The sequence below is a fragment of the Cherax quadricarinatus genome, chromosome 47, assembly GCF_038502225.1.
Source record: "Cherax quadricarinatus isolate ZL_2023a chromosome 47, ASM3850222v1, whole genome shotgun sequence".
In the NCBI taxonomy this organism is placed as follows: Eukaryota; Metazoa; Arthropoda; class Malacostraca; order Decapoda; family Parastacidae; genus Cherax; species Cherax quadricarinatus.
Window position 1 is genome coordinate 19740235 of NC_091338.1, and position 18987 is coordinate 19759221.

Here is an 18987-nt window from a genome sequence, read left to right on the forward strand (position 1 = left end):
TGCCTCAGCATGAAGCAGGGTAGCATGAACCAAAAAAAGAAACACTTTCACCATCATTCACATAATATCACTGTCTTTGCAGAGGTGCCCAGATATGACAGTTTAGATGTCACTCCAAACAGCCAATATCCCAAACCCTTCCTTTAAAGTGCAGGCATTGTACTTCCCACTTCCAGGACTCGAGTCCGGTTAACCAGTTTCTCTGAATCCCTTCACTAAATATTACCCTGCTGACACTCCAACAGGTCATCAGGTCACAAAAACCATTCATCTCCATTCACTCATATCTAACATGCTCACACATGCCTGCTGCATGTCCAGGCCCCTTGCACACAAAACCTCTTTACCCCCTCCCTCCATCCTTTCCTAGAACAACCCCTGCCTCTCCTCTTCTCTATTACAGATTAATACACTCTTCAAGTCAACCTATTTTGCTCTATCCTCTCTAAATGACCAAACCACCTCAATAACCCCTCTTCAGCCCTCTGAACAATAGTTTTAGTAACTCCACACCTCCTCCTAATTTCCACACTACGAATTCTCTGCATAATATTTACACCACACATTGGCCTTAGACATGACATCTCCACTTCCTCCAGCCTCTTTCTCGCTGCAGCATTCACAACTCATCCTTCACACCCATATAAGAGTGTTGGTAACACTATACTCTCATACATATAAAAAAATGGCACGTGGAGATTAGAAGGCAAGCCACAATGCACACTGAGAATTATTAATATCATAACCAGGGAAAGGGCTACACCTGTAAGAATCATACAGCACCTGGAAATGGGAGACACCAGGCTCAATTCAAAGAAGAGGATGATAGGTTAACCTTGGGGTAGTGTAATAAGATAGGTACACTCATTGACAAGATACATATTGAAACTTTGAAAAAATGGGGAAAATCATGCACCCTAATACATACCCATTATATTATACATGAAGAATAATACAACTTGTTACATACCCATCATCTTTCTTGGCACACACACAAAATGCCAAGAAGAAGAAGAGCACCAGAGTGAAGCCAACAGTGATAAGCACTGCCCATGCCTGCACAACATCTAACGCAACAGTAAGTGAGGCACCATCCAGCGGAGGTCCCCCAGGCTCTCCTCCTAGCACATCTAAAAGAGTATTGTGACCAGCACCGTGGGGAGGAGCATATGCCCCTCCCAGGGCCCACGCTGCCCCTCTTGCTCCTACACCTACCATCACCTGGTTTTGCCACCTGAAAAAATTATGGTTACAATAATTTATTGGTGTATTATTTCTTGGTAAAAAAAACTTGTTTCACAACACCAAAGTTAAGCAAGGCTCTTGACCTGGGATTCTAAAATTGTAAAATAATTTGTTTGTAAATCTCAAGGTATGCAAGCTAAGTAATACTACATAATAATTATGACAGTAATTTAGTGTTACTACCTAAGAACATAAGAACATAAGAATGTAGGAACACTGCAGGAGGCCTACTGGCCCATGCGAAGCAGGTCCTTATCAAAACGACCTCTACCTAAAGCTACCCAAGAAATAACTCCCGTACCCAATGACACCACTCAAACCCAGCCCCTCCCACTCATATATTTGTCCAGTCTCTTCTTAAAGCTACCCAAGGTCCTAGCCTCTATCACCCCACTGGGAAGACTGTTCCACGCATCTACAACTCTGTTAGAAAACCAGTACTTACCTATGTCCTTTCTAAATCTAAATAGTAATTGGTAAGAATGATTTAGAAAATAAAGTACAGGAGGGCCCCATATATACAGCTCCCTTATTTTCAGTGTTTCACGTTTTCATTAGCTTTTAATTAACCCTTTCACTGTTGGTCCCATAATATTACGGCATGCAAGCCAGTGTCGGTCCCATAATACTACGCCAAAATTCTAGCAACTTCAGATCTGGTGGGAGAAAGCTGGTAGGCCTACATATGAGAGAATGGGTCGGTGTGCACAATATCAAAAAAAATGGGAGGCCACAGTGCACTGTGAGAGTGCCATTTCAGTACGCCTTGTTCACCATGCCTAGCAGTAAGGAATACCTGACTTCCCAGCGAATTAGGACTTCTCTCTTCCCAACTGATAGTTCTAACACAGATGGAAGTGTTAGTGAAGATAAATTTCATCGTCCTGACGAGCTTGTGACTGAAAGAAACGCCCAGGATACCAGATAGTGAAAAAGGAAGACAGCGTGGGTGGTGGGGAAGACAACGTGGAAGGTGGGGAAGACAGCATGGGTGCTGGGGAAGATGGTGTGGGGTGGTTGGGAAGACGGCATGCAAGTTTATTCAGATATACACAAATACAGTTACAAAGATTATCATACATAGCAGCATATGTGTAGAGAACCTAGGATAACCCAAAAAAGTCAAAGTGATTTATTTCCAGCATGGGTGGTGGGGAAGACAGTGTGGGTGGTGGAGAAGATGGTGTGGGTGGTGGGGAACACGGTGTGGGTGGTGGGGAACATGGTGTGGGTGGTGGGGAAGGTGTGAGTGGTGGGGAAGATGGTGTGGGTAGTGGAGAAGATTGCATGGGTGGTGGGGAAGATAGTATGGGTAATAGGGAGTACTGAAATTTTGGTCAAAGCTGAACTCTTCAGGCATTGTTCCTTATATACTTCTTGGATTCAGTGACAAATATGAAGATGATTAGTCGAGGTTTAGCCTACAGCATTTGCGACTGAAATTTTGGAATATGACTGTATTACTGAGCAGTGCAGTGTAGTGTTTTATGTACTGTATCTATGTAATCTGCAGTATTTATAAACATTAACTAACCTTCTCTCTTTTCAGATACTCTGATTACTTATATAGTACAGTGGACCCCCGCTTTACGATCAGCTCCCAATGCGACCAATTATGTAAGTGTATTTATGTAAGTGCGTTTGTACGTGTATGTTTGGGGGTCTGAAATGGACTAATCTAATTCACAATATTCCTTATGGGAACAAATTCGTTCAGTAATGGCACCTGAACATACTTCTGGAATGAAATAATATCGTAAACCGAGGGTCCACTGTACTTTATTACTGAGATGGCTACAATGTCAACAAGGAAAGCCACAGAATATGCATTGTTTGGCAATGCCAGTGTTCTTCCAATGAACAAACGTCCGTCCAAAGACGTTATGTTGAGGAACTGCTGGCGATATAAATAAGATGAAAGGAAGTTTACTGATGTTTCTGTGATTATCAAGATAGCAGCTAAGGATTGTTCTGAACTATGGGAGAAATCAACTGCAAGATAGAAAGACTATTCCTATTCTCAGCCAGAAAACTATTGAGGAAAGACTGAGAAAATTGTACAGTTAAGGAACAGAACTTATTAAGAACAAAAATGTCCCCCCAAAAAGCTACATTTCAGGAAGAAATGAATGAGTTGTTTGATATATGTAGTTGTTTCTGTCCTGCTGCCTCCTGTCAATATGTAGGGTGCAAAATAAAGGAGTGTGACGGATACCACCTGGCCAGTAATTGTGATGTGAAAGTTCCTAAATGTGAAGTACAGTTCCTCCTTGACCAGAGAGGCGATAGGAAGATGAAAATTGGCTGTGTTGACATGACAGTAACGAGGATGTGGGATAGAGGGATGGTAATTAATCCTTTGACTGTCGCAACCCCAAATCCTGAGGTGTCTCCTGGTGTCGCAAAATATTTGAAAAAAAAAAAAAAAAAAAACTATTAGTTTTTCTTGTGAAATGAAAGAGAATCTTTTCCCAATGGTAATGACACCAAAAATACAAAATTTGATGGAAAACTTATGGAATTACGCTCTCAAAAAGTTAGCGACCTCGGTGATATTTACGAATTGGGGATTTTGCCCACTTTGAGCTCTATTTTCGACTAATTCCATTGTTCCAGTCAACCAAACTCATAGCTATTTCTTTAGAACTCCATTTGTTCTATCGATTGAGTACAAGAAACTGCCCATTTACCAATTCCAACTAGCCAATAAAGTGGTCAGAAATTGGCAATTTGGCCAATTTCATGCAAATTAAAAAATATGCCAATTTCAAAATAGGGTCCAGAATGAACAATGCAGACATTCATGGCTCTAAAATAACATTTTCATCAGTCATGTCTCCAGGCCCCTCTGATATTACTCTTGCTTTCTATTCTGAATTTTTATTCAAACAAAAAATATGAGATTTACTGTTACGCAGACTACTGCAATACTGTAATAATTGTAAAAATAATGTCAACACATTCGTGACTGCATATTAAAATGGTTAGTTGGATATTTATTGGACAATGACATCATTTGTTTACTCTTGAACATAGGCAAAAATCAAACATTTCCCCTAATTTGAGCTCCATTTCAAGATCCTTTTCACAGTAAAACCAATCAAAGTCACCTCCATTTCTATAATATGTTTTCCATTCTATCAAATGAAACTATGAAAATGAGAATATAACCTTAAAAACTGTATGAAAATACACCTCAAAATCGGTGTTTTAATCCAAAAACACAGTCGGAGTTTTTTTTTCTCATTATGCACTGCTTGCTGCAGGATTCTTTTTATACTGCGCACACTGACCACACAGATCCATTCTCTCATGTGGGCCTACCAGCTTTCTCCCGCTTGATCTGAAGCCGCTAGAACTTTTGAGTACAGTGGACCCCCGGTTAACGATATTTTTTCACTCCAGAAGTATGTTCAGGTGCCAGTACTGACCGAATTTGTTCCCATAAGGAATATTGTGAAGTAGATTAGTGCATTTCAGACCCCCAAACATACACGTACAAACGCACTTACATAAATACACTTACATAATTGGTCGCATTCGGAGGTGATCGTTATGCGGGGGTCCACTGTATATGTATGTCAAACACATTGGCTCGTAAGACATATATATATGACCGAAACAGTCAGAGGGTTAAAAAAGGAGCAGGATGCAGCCAAAGCCCGGAAGCAGCTGGAAAAAAGAGTGAACCGGTAGCTGGAGAAGTTTCTGATTCTCACAATAATTCAACTGATGCCAGAGATAGCCTTTCTGTTGATACTGATGCTGACTATGTCTTGAGTGGTCTGACTGCCAGCAGCTCACAGCAGAACAGAACAAGACTCCCCACACTGGCAGCCACATGTGACCGATACTTGATCAGTGATTATACTGGAGCTGCCATTGCTACTGCCACCTTAATGGATTATGGCATTATCACCAAGGATGACAGAAGTCAAGTTATTGGACCACAGAAGTTATGAGATGGTAGACACAAATACTGAATGGAGAGGCAAGAAAATGAGATAGCAAACTTGGAAAACATCGCACCACTGTATTTTGGTGATAAGACCTCCACTTGTGTAATGACAAAGAATGAGAAGACCAAGAAATGAAGTCCAAAGATAGTGGTGAAAAATCATTATGTTATCATGGTGGAGCCCGGCACTCAATACACATCTCACTCATGTGACTCCCAAGTCAGGCCATGGAAAGGAGATTGCCAATACTATCTATACATTTCTGGTGGAACAGAAACTAACTCAGCAGCCTGTTGTATTTGATGGTTGTGACGGAACCAACATAAACGTTGGAGCTGACAATGGAGCCATTCATCATCTTGAAAAGTTGCTTGGTCATCCGGTCCATTATTTTATCTCTAAGTTTGCCCCGAACTGCTTTGCATACAAAGGGGCTTTTGGCATGTACACCCAGCTATTATATTCCTCTGTACAACCATGTAATTTGTCAAAATAAACATCTTTACCTTCATCTGTTAGCTTCATAGAAATGAGCTGCCATTCTCGGCTGTTTTCTACCACTACGATGGTAAGCCAAGTGGTCCTGAGCACTGGAGAGGTCCCATTGGCAAGCAAATCAAGGATCCTCTGTCTGAGCTGCCAGTTGTTGCTGTCCAGCCAGTCAATTTCACTGATTTCCCTGCTCTGCATGACAAGGTGGCAGAGGATCTCTCCTGGGGCCAGAAATACTTGTATAGGATTTTCAAAGGAGTGATCATAGGTATGGTTAATGATGACTTGGCTGCTCATGAACCAGGTCCACCCTGGGTGTTAAGGTGGAATGCTTTATGGAGTAGGAGCCTTAGGCTGTACGTGGTAACATCAAGACCCAGTCAGGAGCTGAAAAGAGTCGTTATTATGAATTTAAAGTTCAGTGCTCCAATGTGGTTCTGCATCAAGCTGCACCCTTATGTCACACATGGTCCCAAGAACATCTTTCAGTCACTGCAATTTATGAGACATCTGACAGTAAAGAAAAGATGATAGTAAAGTAGACTGTCTAAAGAAATTCCTACTTTGCTCACACAGATCAGCTGCTTCTTGATAAGTGTGCTGATGAAGACATAACTGTGAGAGACAAAGCTGTCTCAATGATAAGAAAAATTAGAGAAGAGAATCAGCAGACAGAAGAAAGTACTGAGAGCTCTGATGAGGATGAAGAAGATTCTGCTAGTCCTGTTGACGAGGACTTGTTAATCTACACTAATGATGAGGATGACAGTGACGATGAAGAGAAAGACAATGTGGTTCCTATTGTCAACTCAAGAAAAGTAGTGATTCCCAAACTAAAGTGGCAAGCAAAGAACTATCATTGAATGATTGACTGGAAGACTGAACTCAAAACTGAGCCTCCTTTCATTGCTTCTCTATCAGATCAACAGGTTCTGAAAATTATTGAGACTCCACTGGAGGTGCCCAAGTGGCCAAACAACACTCAAGCTGTTGAAAGGGATAAAACTGATGACTGAAGCTTGCACTGCAGTGACTTAACAGAATGCAAGAGATGGATATATCAGGCAAAGAATATTTTCCAGGACAGTGATGCCCAAGTTCTGCACCAAGAAAAACTTCACTTATAACTTGCAAGAGTTTAAAATTAACCCTTTGAGGGTTTTCGTCGTACTAGTACGTCTTACGCATAGGGGTTTTTGACGTACTAGTACTCATAAATTCTAGCGGCCTCAAATCTAGTGGGAGAAAGCTGGTAGGCCTTCATATGAAAGAATGGGTCTATGTGGTCAGTGTGCACAGTCTAAAAAAAATCCTGCAGCACACAGTGCATAATGAGAAAAAAAAAACTTTGACCATTTTTTTTTGAATAAATCGGCGACTTTGCAGTGTATTTTTGTATGGTATTTATTGTTGTATTCTAGTTTTCTTGGTCTCATTTTATAGAATGGAAGACATATTACAGAAATTGAGATGATTTTGACTGGTTTTACAAAGAAAGGTGCCTTGAAATTGAGCTCAAAGTAGCAGAAATGTTCGATTTTTACCAAACTTCAAAAGTAAACAAATCGTGCCAAGCGTGCAATACACGTCAACTGGTGAGTCTAATATTCTTTCACAAGTGCACCAATAATATTTATACCATTTTTTACACTAATGCAGTAGTCTGCATAACAGTAAATCTTATATTTTTTGTGAAAATAAAAATTCAAAGTGGAAAGCAAAAGAATATAAGAGGGGCCTTGAGACATGACTAATGACTAAAGGAAATGTCATTTTAGTGTCAGGAATGTCTTTCTTGTTTATTCTGGACCCTATTCGGAAATTGGCATCTTTTGAAATTTGTGTGAAATTGGCAAAATTGCTAAATTCTGACCACTGTACTGGATAGTTGGATTTCATAAATGAGTGGTTTCTTGCACCCATTCGATAGAAAAAATGGAGTTCTAGCGAAATATTCATGTTTTTTGTCGACTAGTACAGTGAAATTGGCCGAAAATGGGGCTCAAAGTGGGCAAAATCGCCGATGCGTAAACATCGCCGAGACCGCTAACTTTGCGAGAGCATAATTCCGTAAGTTTTCTATCAAATTTCAAACTTTTGGTGTCTTTATGATCGGGAAAAGATTCTCTATCTTTTCATAAGAGAAAATAATTTTTTTTTTTTTTAAATTTGGCCGACCCTGAGAACGAGTTTCGGAGAGGGCCTGTCGACCCTCAAAGGGTTAAGTACAGTGGACTCCCGACTTACGATGGCCTCAACCTACGATAAAACCGACTTAAGATACTTGTCAGTGTAAAAATTTGACCCCGACCTAAGTTGAAAAACTTGACTTACATCGTTCATCCCGAACGCGGCGGTCTGGTCCGTCTGGCCTGAGCACCTCAGCTGAGCTAGTGTGACATTGTTTACAAGCCAAGGCAGATGGTTGCACGCATACATTCAATAAATTTTGTATTATTCCAGTGTTTTTAGTGCTTGTAACTGCTAAATAAGCCACCCTGGGCCCAAAGAAAGTTTCTAGTGCCAACCCTGTGGTAAAAAGGGTGAGAAATACTATCGAAATACTATCATACCACGGTCAGCTGCTGCTGCTGCTGTACCACGGTCAGCTGTACTACTCAATGATGTGGAGACTGTTGTTGGTGTGGCTTATAAAGAATACCAAGAAACAATTAACCCCAGAAGGTTAGCTACCCAGGATAACCCAAGAAAGTCAGTGTGTCATTGGTCCTTAATCTTGTCCCCCAGGATGTGACACACATGCTACTAACACTCAGGTGAACAGGAAAAAATGCCTGGAACTAGTGCTCACATTGGTGAATTTAAGGCCAGCAAAGGTTGGTTTGAGAGATTTAAGAATCGTAGTGGCATACACAGTGTGATAAGGCCTGTTCTGGAAGAAAATGCCAAACAGGACCTACATTACTTAGGAGGAAAAGGCACTCCCAGGACACAGTGTCTCATCACTCATCACCACATCTTCAATAAAGGTGTCATTTATTCTCCATTTAGTACACTAGTACATACACAATATATATTGTGCATGTATCCTTCTTTTTGTGTATAGGAAAATGTATATTTCATGTGGTAAACAAAATTTTTCTCATACTTTTGGCTGTCTTGAACGGATTAATTTGATTTCCATTATTTCTTATGGGGAAAATTAATTCGACTTACAATAATTTCGTCTTACGATGTGCTCTCAGGAACGGATTAATATCCTAAGTCGGGGGTCCACTGTAATCTGAAAGTTAAGACGCATGTGCAACATTTGGTTATCTTTATTGCAGACGTTTCGCCATCCAGTGGCTTTATCAATACAGATTCTATGACATAACTAGAAGACAGCAGAACTATAGTATACAAAAGATGAGCTAATCAGTTCCTCAGCCTTGGAGCTGGTGTGGAGAGCACCGTGGTCATAAAGATTCTGGAGCACAGGCAAGGAGACTGGCACTTATATAGGCATCAATGGATAGGGACGTGTAGCAGATGAGGGCATAGTCACTGGTAGGTGGGATTTCCCAGTGGAAGTAGGTCATACCCAAAGGGATGGGTAAGTTGTAGTAGTTGTTGTAGTAGCCATGAAAGTCATGTAGATGTCCTTTGAACCAAGATTCCATGATGTTGCAGTGTCTTGACAAGTTGTGCAAGAAAGGTATACAATACCAACAAGATGAAAGTTAAGACACATGTGCAACATCTGGTTATCTTCATTGTAGACGTTTCGCCATCCAGTGGCTTTATCAATACAGATTCTAAGACATAGAATCTTGGTTCAGAGGGCATCTACATGACCTTCTTCATGGCTACAACAACTAACCCATCCCTTTGGGTATGACCTACTTCCACTGGGGAATCCCACTTACCAGTGACTATGCCCTCATCTGCTACATGTCCCTATCCACTGATGCCTATATAAGCGCCAGTCACCTTGCCTGTGCTCCCTGTCTTTGACATTGGGATTTTGCTAACTAGATTCTTTCTTATGGTGGAGAAGAAAACATTGAGTCTGTTTGCTGTTTCAGTTGGTGGGAGTAGGAGGATCGTCTGATTTTGTTTGATTGTTTTGTTTTTGGATATCTTTTTAGTTCCTAGAATTTCGGATAGGGTTTTCGAGGTCTTTTTCATATCACCTTTTATGTTATGTAATCAGTTTTCATAAAACAATCTTTTTGACCTTCTCATCAGGCTAGCAAGGACTGACGAGTAATGTTTAGAATGGTCTCTAGTTATCTGACCCATTCTGTACTGTTTTTCATATAGGTGTTTTGTGTTAATGAATTTAAGGATGCTGGGTGTAAGCCAGGGACTGTTCAGTCTCTTAGCTGTGATCTGTTTAGTTTTTTTAGGGCAATGCTTGTTATAGAGATAGCTTTTTTTTTTTTTAGAAAATTATTAACACATTGAACACCCGGATTACGTAATTAATCCGTTCCAGAGAGAGTGACTTATCCTGAATCTCACTTATTCCAAATTAATTTTCCCCATAAGAAATAACGGAAATCCAATTATTCCCTTTCAGACACCCAAAAGTATTAGAAAAAATGTTTTCTACATGATATATACATTTACCTACACAGAAAACAATGATACATGAAGAATAAAACAATAATAACATCACACTTACCTTTATTGAGGACATGGTGATGTATGGAAGATGAGAGGAGGGGAGACGATGGAGGAGTTTACAATTGTTTGGAAGGGAAATCCCCTTCCATAAAGACTTCAGGTACCAAGTCCTTATCCTGGGTTACTTCCCTCCTTTGTTTTTTAATGCCACTAGGACCAGCTTGAGAGTCACTGGACCCCTGTCTCTCAAAAAAAGTGTTCCAGAGAGGTCTGTTTCTGGTGTATGTTAGGAATTGTGTGGGGAGACATGACAAGATAGTCCTTCAATATGACACTAATATCAGCTCTATGGCTTATTTATCTAGCACAATTCATCTGACATAATAAACAATATTAATAACATAGAAACATGATACTATATACTCTAGAATGAATAAAATATGGCATTAAGAATGTCATGAGTGGTGGTGTGTTGTTTCTTATTGGGTGTACATGTATAAGGGCCACTGAATGATAAGCCTTACACAGTGGTGGTGAAGGCAGCAGCAAGAGGCAGCAGAGGCGGCAGTGTTAGTCAGTAGCCTTGTATACCTCCACCAACAATGGAGGAGTCAGTTTTGTGCTGTCCTTTTTCTATCGATTAATTGCTTAACTTACTTGCTACACTGTTAATGCTACACTTTATCGCTCGCTGCCGCTATAGCCTTTATCGACTCCTGCTGCTTTAGTATCATACATATTGCAGAATCACTAAAAAAGGCACATTCTCCCTTCTCTCTCAGCCCTTTACCAAAGGGCTGACACTAGAAGCTTTCTTTGGGCCCATGATGGCTTATTTAGCAGTTACAAGCACTAAAAAGAATGGAATAATACAAAATGTATTGTATGAATGCATGGGATTGTCCTCACTGGCTGGTAAACAATGGCACACTGGCTGTACATGGAGTGTCAGGGCCACTCAGGCCCTGACACAAATGACTTATACCAAGTTCAGTGATGTTCACCAAGCCAATTTTTTGATGAAAAAACGTTACTTATTCTGATGATGACTTAATCTGGGGGTCCACTGTACACTATGCATAGTCACCACACACATTCATTCTCTCATATCTAGGCCAAAATTTACTGCTCATAGCTTAACTGAATGAGCTGAGCTCATGATATAGAGCTACACGAGGAACACTGGCTTTAGTGACATAGGTAGGTGTGTCACACAGTGAAAGAGTTAAATAGGCTTAAGACATTACAGACTCTCATGTGTTGTGGGTCTCCTATCAGCTTCATTACTAAATTAGCCCATTCTTTATTTCTTTGTTGTCAGACTTGCAAATGATTGAAAATTAGGTATATTTATGTTTTATTTCACTTCCTTCTTGTGACCAATACATGTATTTAATATAATCCCACTATTATGGAGAAGAAAACATAAACCTTCCACTATAAATGACAATGAAAACCAATGTAAATACTATAATGATCCACAGCTACACAATTTAATACACACAGCTAGGAGGATTGGTAAAGCATACCATGAATGTAGAACCCCAGACCCGCTCAGAACGTTCCAAGCTGCACTAAGAAATGCAAGGAACAGAAAGCAAGAACTTGGGCAACAGGAATGGAAACAATTTGTTAGTGGGCTAAATAGGTCTACCCCCTTAAGTCTGGCTTGGAAAGGTATAAATAAAATAACCAGGAAAATGACTGGTAATGTTGCTTATCCCTTTCCTCTTGAAAAAGCAAATGACCTCATAAATGACTGGTCTAAAACATCCAGGCATGAAAACCTTCCATCTCGTATTAGAAAAAACTTAAGTGTGTGTGTGTTTGAAGAAATGTTGAAACTGATTAATTTTATGAGCCAAAATATTGATGAGTGATTGCCTCTTCACCGAGTATGAATTAGATAATGCGTTAACCCTATGACTGTCTTGGTCGTATAAATATGTCTTACGAGCCAGTGTTTTTGACGTATTAATACACCAAAATTCTAGCAGCTTCAAATCAAGCAGGAGAAAGCTGGTAAGGTCACATGTGAGAAAATGGGTCTGTGGTCAGTGTGCACAGTATAAAAAAATCCTGCAGCACACAGTGCATAATGAGAAAAATAAAAACTCCAACCATGTTTTTGGATTAAAACACCAACTTTAAGGTGTATTTTCATATGGGATTTATGGTTGTATTCTCGTTTTCTTGGACTCATGTGATAGAACTGAAGATATTTTACAGAAATAGAGATGATTTTGATTGGTTTCACCATGAAAATGACCTTGAAACTGAACACTTGAAAAAAATGAATTTCCCCTTTGACTTTTCATAGCCTTACGAAAGGCTTTTGATACAGTTGACCATGACCTATTGCACCAAAAACTTGAATATTACGGGGTCAGAGGACACTCTCTCGATTACCTAAAATTATATCTTAGCAATAGAATCCAGTATGTACAGATCTGCCATCACAAATCCGGCAATCAGACATCCGGTTCCATCAGTTATTCGGCACTAATTTTGGCTAGCATAATTTCAAATTTCCAGGAGCGCCACACCAAACTGCTGGTACTGTTTGGTGGTGCTACTTGCTGCACAAGTCATTCCAATTTCTTTTTCTCCATTCATTGTTATAACCTGCTTACTTTTAGCCCTAGCCAGGGTTCCAATGAATAAAAGAAATGCTTCTCATTGTGTAAAGCACCTACACAGTACATTGTTCATTAAAAATAAGGTGGCTTGGAAGCCACTGTCAGTTGCCATGAGCTCAGTCTCGTGATGCAGGGGAATACGCTTTATTATTATGCTAATATCAACACTACGGCTTATTTACCTATCACATTTGATCTAATATGACATAATTAACAATATTAATAACATAGACAGCATGTTAAATACTCCAGAATGAATAATATTTGGCATAATACCAAGCAGTTCAACGGAGGTATGAAGAGGATATGGGATACAAGTACCGTTCTCCTATCCCTGTCTTGTTGGACTTATATTAGAGAAAATGGAGTATAGCACATGGCTAACTGTAATATACACTCGTACTGCACCATAAAACTGAAACAAAAAAGCTATTTTCTCTACATAGATTATCATACATAGCAGCATATGTGTAGAGAACCTAGGATAACCCCCAAAAAAGACAAAGTGGCTCATTTCTAATACCTGGCTTGGGCTAGCCATATATGATTTTTGGTATTTGAGCATGGGGCTCAACCACAGCAAATCACCTTAAACCTTTAACCCTTTCAGGGTTTTGGCCGTACTAGTACGGCTTACACACCAGGGTTTTTGACGTACTAGTACGCCTAAATTCTAGCGCCCTCAAATCTAGTGAGAGAAAGCTGGTAGGCCTACATATGAAAGAATGGGTCTATGTGGTCAGTGTGCGCAGTATAAAAAAAAATCCTGCAGCACACAGTGCGTAATGAGAAAAAAAAAGTTTGACCGTGTTTTTGGATTAAAACAGCGACTTTGCACTGTATTTTCGTATGGTATTTATTGTTGTATTCTAGTTTTCCTGGTCTCATTTTATAGAATGGAAGACATATTACAGAAATTGAGTTGATTTTGACTGGTTTTACAAAGAAAAGTACCTTGAAATTGAGCTCAAAGTAGCAGAAATGTTCGATTTTTACCAAAGTTCAAAAGTAAACAAATCATGCTATGCGTCCAATACACGTCAACTGGTGAGTCTAATATTCTTTCACAAATGCGCTGATATTATTTATACCATTTCTACACTAATGCAGTAGTCTGCATAACAGTAAATCTTCTATCTTTTTGTGAGAATAAAAATTCAAAGTGGAAAGCAAAAGAATGTAAGAGGGGCGTGGGGACGTAACTAATGAACAGAGGAAATGTTATTTTAGTGCCAGGAATGTCTTTCTTGTTTATTCTGGACCCTATTCGGAAATTGGCATCTTTTGAAATTTGTGTGAAATTGGCAAAATTGCTAAATTCTGACCACTGTATTGGATAGTTGAAATTGGTAAATGGGTGGTTTCTTGTACTCATTCTACAGAAAAAATGGAGTTCTAGTGAAATAGATATGATTTCTGTCGACTAGTACACAGGAAATGGCCGAAAATAGGGCTCAAAGTTGGCGAAATCGCCGATGCATAAACATAGTTGAGACAGCTAACTTCGCGAGAGTATAATTCCGTAAGTGTTCCATCAAATTTCATACTTTTGGTGTCATTATGATCAGGAAAAGATTCTCTATCTTTTCACATGAAAAAATTATTATTATTTTTTTTTAAACTTGGCCAACCCTGAGAACAAGTCTCTGAGAGGGCCTGTCGACCCTGAAAGGGTTAATACCCCAACAAAAAGCTGTAGTGTGATTGATTACAAACTATATAGCATACTTCTCCAGTTTTCAAGGGTCTTAACTTAATATACAAAACATCCACACTTATTACTGTGCCTACTACATGCACAGAACACTACACTCAAATATAAACCCTCCTCTCAAACTCCTACTTGATAACTACAACAGAACACACAACCATAATACAAGACAAATCAAATCACTCTTTGATATCCCTTTTATGTGCATAGCAAAAATGCTATGCACATAAAGGGCCCAAAGATCTGGAATTCATTACCAGAACACACTAAAGGACTCCTGCCTGCAAATCAATTTAAGGCCCTACTTAGAAATCTCATCACCCAAAATTAAACAGACAAACCATACTTAATACCTACCAGTTACTCAAAAGCTATACAAAAAAGTACTAATGATGTCTCAATTTTAATACTGATTATTGTGCTGAAGATTGCTCAACCATGTACTCATTACTTCAAAATTACGATATTCAAATTTCACAGTTTTGAATACTAAATTGTAATACTCCATACTGTAAATTGTTTAAACTGTTCTATTGTAATACTTCAAAATTATAATGTTCAAATTTCATCATTTTAAATACTCAACTGTAATACTTCATATTGTAAATTGCTTAAATTGTTCTATTGTAATACTGTAATTTTTATAAAATAATTCAAACCTGCAATTATTCTCTACTAAACTTTTATATTAGACTTATTAAATCCATACATCATTACCTATTAATACTTAATTCTCTTGTACTCACTGCACTTGTCTAATGACCATTTAATGTTATAGCCTTATTAATCTTAAGTTAATTTTAAGTTTGCCCAAAATGCTCTGCATTCAAGGGGCTTCTGGCATATATGTACACTCAACTATTATACTCCTTTGTACAACCATGTATCATGTCAAAATAAATTTATTATTATTGTTATGACAAGTCATTAAAACTACTTGCCTCAATTCACTCCTATCTAATATGCTCACACATACTTGTAGAATGTCCAAGCCCCTCACACACAAAAGCCTCTTTTACCCCCTTCCCTCCAAGCTTTCCTGGGGCAACCCCTACCTCTCCTTCCCTCCACTACAGATTTATCCACCCTCCTTATCCTATTTTGCTCCATCCTCTCCAAATAACCAAACCACCTCAACAATCCCTTCACAGTCCTCTGGATGATAATTTTAGCAACTCTGTACTTCCTAATCTCCAAACTACAAGATTATGCAGATTTAACTAAGGCTAACCAAATAATCAAGAAGACAAGGATTAATTAACTAAGGTTTAATATGTTTACATCGTAATTACATTGGTTTATATGAGGAATTTACCATAGTGCAGTTTACAAATAAACAAAGTATATATTTTTATTATTAAAATTATATGTAATAAGGAGCAATATAATAATAACTTTTACAAGCTGACATCACTGGCATGCTATATAAGACAGATCCTGGAAACATTTGAAGACTACTAAAATGTTTATAATTGTGACCATGATTTTTAAAGGGGTTGACCAGTAAACCAGCAGAAGGCCTAGGTCAGATGACCAAAAGCTCCAGCAGTGGGTCATCGAATGACTAAAACCCACATCAGGACATATTGTCCTGTTTCCTGGCAAGCCTTACCAAACCAAACCAACTAACATTTGTCCTGTTTCCTGACAAACCTAATAAATACCATACCTTCCTATATAATCTAAATCCCGGTCAACATTTAACTGAGAGCGACTGCCTTTATTACACAGCAGCAGAAGCCAGTACTTTCCTCAGCAATGCCAGAAATATTACAATTTTGAATTACAATATTAGATCTCTAAATAAACACTATGATGACCTGGCACTCATAGATTCATTAGAGACAACCTTCTCCTGTATTATTCTTACTGAAACCTGGCTTAGCAAGACACAATAAACATCTACACACTACCAGGATACACAACAAACCACAACTGCAGGCCAGAACAAATTGGGGGAGGTACTGCCATCTAATATTCTAATCAACTATCATGTAACAACATCATATCTTTCAATGAAGAATATGGTGAAAATATATTTGCAAACTTCTCTGTAAAAATTTTTTAAAATCCTATAACAATTGGGGCCATATACAACATGTCTCTCTCGTACTAATATCCCAGCCTTTAGTGATAAACTAACAGCACTGATTAGAGATACACAAATGAATAAGCACCACCTACTACTAGCAGGAGACTTCAACATCAACCTTGGCCTAAGAGACGACCAACTTGTAACTGACTTCATTAACAATATGAACAATACTACACTACTCATACCAGCAATTACAAAATGAACAAGACTAACTCAGGATAATCAAAGAAAGCCAAGCAACAGCCCATTTCCACTGGGGTCCTTTAAGATTTTGTCAGATTTTTAACCCTGAAGGGTTAGCCACGAAGGGTTAGCCACCCAGGACAAACTAAGAAAGTCAGAGCATTGAGGTATTGTTTGTCTTATTTCCATTTGGGTCCTCAATCTTGTTTCCTCCAGGATATGAACCCACCCACTGACTAACATGCAGGTACCTACTTGCTTGCTAGAGGAACAGGACAAAACATGTAAGGAAACATGCCCAATGTTTCCACTCACACCTGGAGTATACCTGGAGAGGGTTTCGGGGGTCAACACCCACCCACGGTCCAATCTGTGACCAGGCCTCGCAGTGGATCAGGGCCTGACCAACCAGGCTGTTACTACTGGCTGCACACAAACCAACGTATGAACCACAGCCCTGGTGGTAAGGCATTGACTTTAGGCGCCTGTCCAGTGCCTTCTTGAAGACATGCTGGGGATCAAACCACGGGGACACTGCATGAAGCGAGAGCGTTGCCTACCAGGCCATGGGCCAGGATGTGACCCACACCAGTCGGTTAACACCCGGGTACTATTTACTGCTAGGTAAACATGGGTAATAGGTGCAAGGAAATGATATCAAAAATTTCCAGTTATTCCAGTAACAAACCCAGGCCCTTAATATAATAATACATGTACAAGGTATACAGACCTAGCTGACATCAATGACATACTACTATACAGAAAGCCATTTGTTATGCAGAGAAACTCAGGCAAATAGGTCAGTTTTGTCCAAGGATGCGATCCACACCAGTCAACTAACATCCAGATACCCATTATTACCGATGGGTGAACATGGACAACCAGTGTAAGGAAACATGCCCAATGCTTCTACCCTTGCCGGGAATCAAACCCGGACACTCACAGTGTAAACCGAGAGCTTTTGCCACTAGGCCACGTGCTACCGTTGCGAGCCAACAGAATTACCACATAATCCATTTCAACAATGACTGCATTAGGCTTAATTTTTATAGGCCTCCAATGGTAACAAATTATGAAGATTTAACCAAAGGTAACTACCCAGAGAGCAAGAGTGACATATCCACCAGCAGCAGACACCAGTAGTAAATCAATACTATGAGACAAGTTTTACACACTATGTTTGATAAGCTTGGTTTATAATGCAATGTTATATAATGTAATGCAATATTAAGTTAGGATGATAACATCAATAACGAGAGCAGCAGCAGCCACTTGCTAAAATTAGCTGCTTACAACACCCTCTGACCTTTTGTTAACACGCTCCTCCTCACCTCGTAATTAACACTGTTAACACACCGGTATACAACTTACCCTCACTCATGACTGAAAGAGTAAAGAGTGCCAGTTATGAAGGATCAACGTCAGGATTCACGTGCCCAGTTAATTATTCACTCTTGCAGTAGCAAGTGTCTGCAATATTTCAGGTCACACAGTCCCTCAGAGCTCCTTGCCACCTGCCGCCGCCGCTGGAGGCTGCATCTTCAACTCTCACACTCCCTTTGTGTAAGCCCGAGGCTCCTCTACATCGACTCGGAGATTTTAAGGACCTGGGGGTGTGTTAAATCCACCGAACTGGGTCATATTTGCGGTCAACTTTCCCTGTGAAGCAGCGCCATGTTTGTTATGGTACGAGGACGCTGTCTGGCCGCAGCTCTGTCCACCCTCCACCACAACCACCTCTATACTCCACCTCCTTCCTTAATACTTCACTCTTCCTTCCCCATAACTACCCTTATATAACCCTTAAGCACTCCTCAAAAATATTTAACTTTAGTCACTCTACTTTCAAAACAGCGTTGTTTTTTTTATATGTATTGCGCTGGTTGCTAATATTTATATATTAAAGTGACTAAAGACTAGTAGATGTATGAGGTGAACGATACATTATGGGAGTGATCAGTTCTCTTAAGCGACGAGCGCCCCACCCCTCTCGGCATCTTAGAAAACGGGAACCGATCAATAATCTATGTCACTTGTACATTATAATTCTACACCTGAACACCACTTTCAGCCTATAATACATATATAATT

The 18987-nt window shown here is 39.5% G+C and overlaps 1 protein-coding gene across 1 annotated transcript in view; it reads right to left on the reverse strand.

Moving 5' to 3' along the window:
• The window catches only part of LOC128696475 (uncharacterized), a 144178-nt gene extending 125559 nt beyond the window's left edge, over window positions 1-18619 (reverse strand). Inside the window, exons 1-2 of the mRNA XM_070094746.1 lie at window positions 18268-18619; window positions 971-1234 (exon numbers count right to left, since the gene is read on the reverse strand). Coding sequence (XP_069950847.1) covers window positions 971-1218 — 248 coding nt within the window. The 5' untranslated portion in view covers window positions 1219-1234; window positions 18268-18619. The remainder of the gene's footprint in view (window positions 1-970; window positions 1235-18267) is intronic.
• Between the last annotated feature and the right edge of the window lie 368 nt (window positions 18620-18987).